The 5,000-nt window shown below is 45.7% G+C and overlaps 1 protein-coding gene across 1 annotated transcript in view; it reads right to left on the bottom strand.

Moving 5' to 3' along the window:
- NXPH1 (neurexophilin 1) overlaps nucleotides 1–2,444 on the bottom strand; it is a 524,815-nt gene extending 522,371 nt beyond the window's left edge. Inside the window, exon 1 of the mRNA XM_063921309.1 lies at nucleotides 1,711–2,444. Coding sequence (XP_063777379.1) covers nucleotides 1,711–1,764 — 54 coding nt within the window. The 5' untranslated portion in view covers nucleotides 1,765–2,444. The remainder of the gene's footprint in view (nucleotides 1–1,710) is intronic.
- Between the last annotated feature and the right edge of the window lie 2,556 nt (nucleotides 2,445–5,000).

Raw genomic sequence — 5,000 nt, 5'->3', positions numbered from 1 at the left:
TAACGCAGCATATTTATTTTCCCATGTTTTTAGAATGTTAGTAAATACTGTGTATATTACTTCTTGGCGCAGCAGCCACCTGCGACTTACGCGTGCAGCAGACGCATCAGATCGCACTGGGCGACTTTTTCTGTTGCATGATTTGGCTAGACTTTTTTTTATTATTATTGATCCATTGTGCATCTACGGAGTCCGGATTTCCTAGCAATTCAGGATCGCCATGGAACTAGCTTCTAAAGTGTAGTTCATGAATCTTAATTAAAAAAAAAAATATATCTAATAATAATAATAATAATAATAATAATAATAATATATATATTAAGATATATAAATAAATAACTAAATAAATAAAAAAGAGTATGTGGGGGTGGGGGATATGAAGCCAAAACAGCTGTGTCTGGTGCCTCGGTGTTCACCTGTCATGCTTGCATTGCCAAGTACCACTGAGTGTGACGCGCAGCGCCCCCTGGTGGCAGACATGGGGTAAGGTCCCTGGATATCGGCAAAACAGATTTTTATTTTTTTATTTTTTTGCAGCATAAGGTTAATTTTTAGCATTTTCAGTCCTCCCCATACACAGTGTTATAGCACTTCCAGTGACAATGAAATAAATCTAGTTGGTGTCAGTCATACTTGTACAAATAACTCAATGATGAAGGACTCTTGGTCGATGGTCACTTACAACAGTTTGCATATGTACAAGTGCAGTCAAACAACCCTTCCTCCCCCCCCCCCCCCCCAAAAAAAAAAAAATGTGTAGGTCTAGGTAGGTGTTTGCAAAATGGTAAGGGGGGAGGGGGGGTTCCATTTTGCAAACACCTACCTAGACCTAGACATCTTTTTGATCCTTAAGACTCATTAACCCCATAGCAACCAGCATTGAGTTTTAGGAGTATGGGCCTCATTTATAAGTAGCAGATTGCCCCACCTTCTAGAATCTCATGCATCTCTGCAGTATTGAAACACATGGGAAAAGTTATGCTCCGAACCTTACATTGTCCATGAGGTCATTTCTCATCATGCAGCAGATTACTTCCAAATAAGGCAAAACTGTAACCCCCTTCTCACCAATGCAATAGTAATTATTATTATTATTATTATTATTATTATTATTAATGTGTATGGTCTGTGCGTGCAGATGAGCTATAGAGTTATTCTCTTATTTTGTTTACTTAGAACTTTGTGTCAAGTTTTTTTCTCCCAAAAGTTTCCATGAATTCGACAAGTTATAAACTTCCAACCCAGCAGTTATCGCTTCTCTGCGATCTGAGTTTCTCAAATACTTTGAGTTTTTTTGTTTGTGTTTTTTTTTGTTTTTTAATCATCTACAGCAATAAGAAGCCTATCTGTGGATCTGCATTGTAACTGGGGGACTATAAGTCCCAGGATGCAGTGCCAGCTTCTGACTCTTAATTCTCAACAGCTGCAGAACCCCAGCTTGCCTACTTCTGATGTATAGTGCTCCAGCGCTAGATACAGCACAATGCAGAAGTCACCCGTATATGAGGAGACCACATATCACCCCCTGATGTGAGCAGACCCCCTATTCCACCCCCCTGGTGAATTAAAGAACCAGGACAGGGCGTTTTTGCAACACCTGCACTCCAGGTATTTGTGAAAGCCGCATTGTGTGCACTCTAACCCTGCGAAGGAGCTACAAGAAGGGATCATTATTTACAGCGATACGATAGGTGGAGGAATGGAACTCACCAGGTGCAGCGTAGAATGGAGCAGGAGCGCAGAGATACAATACACAGCCTGCATCCTCCCTGATGAAAGTTACTCGGGGTTATCCTGCTCGGGCGACTATTCCTTCAGGAACATAAATCCAAAATCTGACATCCACTTTACAAAACCTGGAGAGCTCTCACCAGCCTGGGTAAAAAGGAAATTATACACCCCATGACCACGAGACAAGGTTACACTTCTAGACAGGGATGGGGGGTGAGACTGAGAAGTGGACAGGTGTCTGAGGGGGAAAAAAGAGGCAAAAATTAAAAAATTGAATGAAAAGAGGATGAAAGCTGGTAGCACGAAGTTAATCCAGCAGGGAAGCGATCACACAGTTGTTGGAAGGCAGGATTATGCTGCAGATAGATCACTTGCCATCAGTCCAAGTGTGAGTGGGTTTTTTTGGAGGGTGGGGGTTGCAGCCGGAATGCAATAGGTTGCTGAGTAGCAATAGGCTGCCCCTGCTGCCTGGGACTGAGCTCTGACTGACTGCCTGCGCTGCTGTGCTGCTCTGTGCACTATATCTGGGGCTACAGCCTGCAGGGGAAGAACAGTCACAGCCAGCGCAGGATCAGGGAGCATTATGGACGCAGCATTCAGGGTGCACACTACAGTATGTGGATGCTTGACTTCTAGAGATCGGGGGAAAGTTAGCCACCACTGCATAAAAGACAAACTAGCAAATAGGGGGCAACTGAGCAGTAAAACAAATTCACACACACACACACACACACACACACACACACACACACACACACAAAACCAGTGTCCTCCTGTCACATTCAAACAGAGAAGCTTTGCCTGTTTGCAACACAAAGCAGCTGAAACTCACATGCCTCTGTGTGCATCTGGTACTGTGCTACTGTGCAACGGGTGTTCAGGGTGCACCTGGGGGGGTCTACAGGCAAGGGTTAGAGCAGGGGACTCAGCCTGGCAGAGGGTTCCTGGATCGCTCCCAGGAATCAGGTCCTGCCTGGATGGGACCTAGTAGAGCATCCACTTTCTGACGGGACAGGGCGAGCAGTCGTTGACTTGCCGGTGCATTTAACTCCAGATGATGCGTTCGGGACAGGTCGACTTTAAAGGCTTTGGCTGCAGATTCCGACCTTTACCAATCAATCTTTATTACACCTAATTTATTGCAAAGTTTACTGTGCTGTGTGGTAAATGAAGAAGCTTCACTAGATCCGTCCTACATACATAATTTCTATAAAGGAACATTCGTTAACTGTTAATCATACAAAATAGAATATAATCAATTATTTATTGCAGTATCTAACCCCACCACTAGGGGCTCCATATTCAACTATTGCACTTTAGACGCAGCTGACTGTCAGAAATTGGGAAAAGCAATTACAAAACAAAAGGGGGACTATAAGAAATAGCACATGGAAAGTAATCTTGCTGTGCATGTTGGAAGAGACAGGAACAGCAGCTCCCGGATTCTCCCATGGTGCTATACGGCATATGGACGGGTGCTGGAGTATTTGCTTACTCTTGGGAGGCAGTGGATGATTTCTTCTTTGAGAGGTGCAATCAAGAAAAGCCTGCAACTCCTCAGCACAAATAAACTCCGCGGATACTCGGCTTCTTCACACAGGTACCCGGGTACCAAGTGACTGCACCTGGAGAGGAATGGCTGACCTAGCTGCCTATAACACACCTGGCTCACCTATAACACACCTGGCTCACCTATAGCATACCTGGCTCACCTATAACACCTGGCTCACCTATAACATACCTGGCTCACCTATAACACACCTGGCTCACCTATAACATACCTGGCTCACCTATAACACACCTGGCTCAGCTACAACACACCTGACTCGCCTATAACACACTTGGCTAAGCTCTAACACACCTGGCTCAACTACTACACAACTGGCTCAGCTACAACACATCTGGCTCACCTATAACACACCTGGCTCGCCTATACAACATCTGGCTCGCATATGACACACCTGGCTCAGCTATGACCCACCTGGCTCGCATATGACACACCTGGCTCGCATATGACACACCTGGCACGTCTATGACACAACTGGCTCAGCTATGCCGCAACTAGCTCACCTATAACACATGTGGCTCACCCGTAACACTCATGGCTTAGCTCTAACACACCTGGCTCACCTACAACACACCTGGCTCAACTACAACACACCTCAGCTGTAACAAACATAGCTTGCCTATAACACACCTGGCTCACCTATGACACACCTGGCTCAGCTATGACACACCTGGCTTGCCTATGATACACCTGGCTGCCCTATAACACACTAGGCTCAGCTATAATACACCTGTCTCACCTATAACACACCTGGTTTAGCTATAACAGACGTGGCACAGCTATAACACACCTGGCTCACCTATAACACACCTGGCTCACCTATAACATACCCGACTCACCTACAACACACCTGGTTCACCTATAACACACCTGACTCACCTACAACACACCTGGCTCACCTACAACTCACTTGGCACAGCTATAACACACCTGTCTCACCTATAACTCTCTTGGCACAGCTATAACACACCTGGCTCACCTATAAAACACCTGACCCAGCTATAACACATCTGTCTCACCTATAACTCACTTGGCACAGCTATAACACACCTGGCTCACCTATAAGACACCTGACACAGCTATAACACATCTGTCTCACCTATAACTCACTTGGCACAGCTATAAGACGTCTGGCTCACTCATAACACACAGGGCTCAGCTATAACACTGGGGGTCATTCCGAGTTGTTCGTTTGCAAGCTGCTTTTAGCAGCTTTGCACACGCTAAGCCGCCGCCTACTGGGAGTGAATCTTAGCTTATCAAAATTGCGAACGAAAGATTAGCAAAATAGCGAATAGACACTTCTTAGCAGTTTCTGAGTAGCTCCACACTTACTCGGCATCTGCGATCAGTTCAGTGCTTGTCGTTCCTGGTTTGACGTCACAAACACACCCAGCGTTCGCCCAGACACTCCTCTGTTTCTCCAGCCACTCCCGCGTTTTTCCCAGAAACGGTAGCGTTTTTTCGCACACACCCATAAAACGGCCTGTTTCCGCCCAGAAACGCCCACTTCCTGTCAATCACATTACGATCACCAGAACGAAGAAAAAACCTCGTAATGCCGTGAGTAAAATACCTAACTGCATTGCAAATTTACTTGGCGCAGTCGCACTGCGGGCATTGCACGTGCGCATTAGCGACTAATCGCTCCGTTGCGAGAAAAAAATACAGAGCGAACAACTCGGAATGACCCCCACTGACT

The sequence above is a fragment of the Pseudophryne corroboree genome, chromosome 5 (assembly GCF_028390025.1).
Source record: "Pseudophryne corroboree isolate aPseCor3 chromosome 5, aPseCor3.hap2, whole genome shotgun sequence".
Classification (NCBI taxonomy): domain Eukaryota; kingdom Metazoa; phylum Chordata; class Amphibia; order Anura; family Myobatrachidae; genus Pseudophryne; species Pseudophryne corroboree.
The sequence above is the reverse complement of the archived record's forward strand: the minus strand, read 5'-3'. Positions and strand labels throughout refer to the sequence as shown.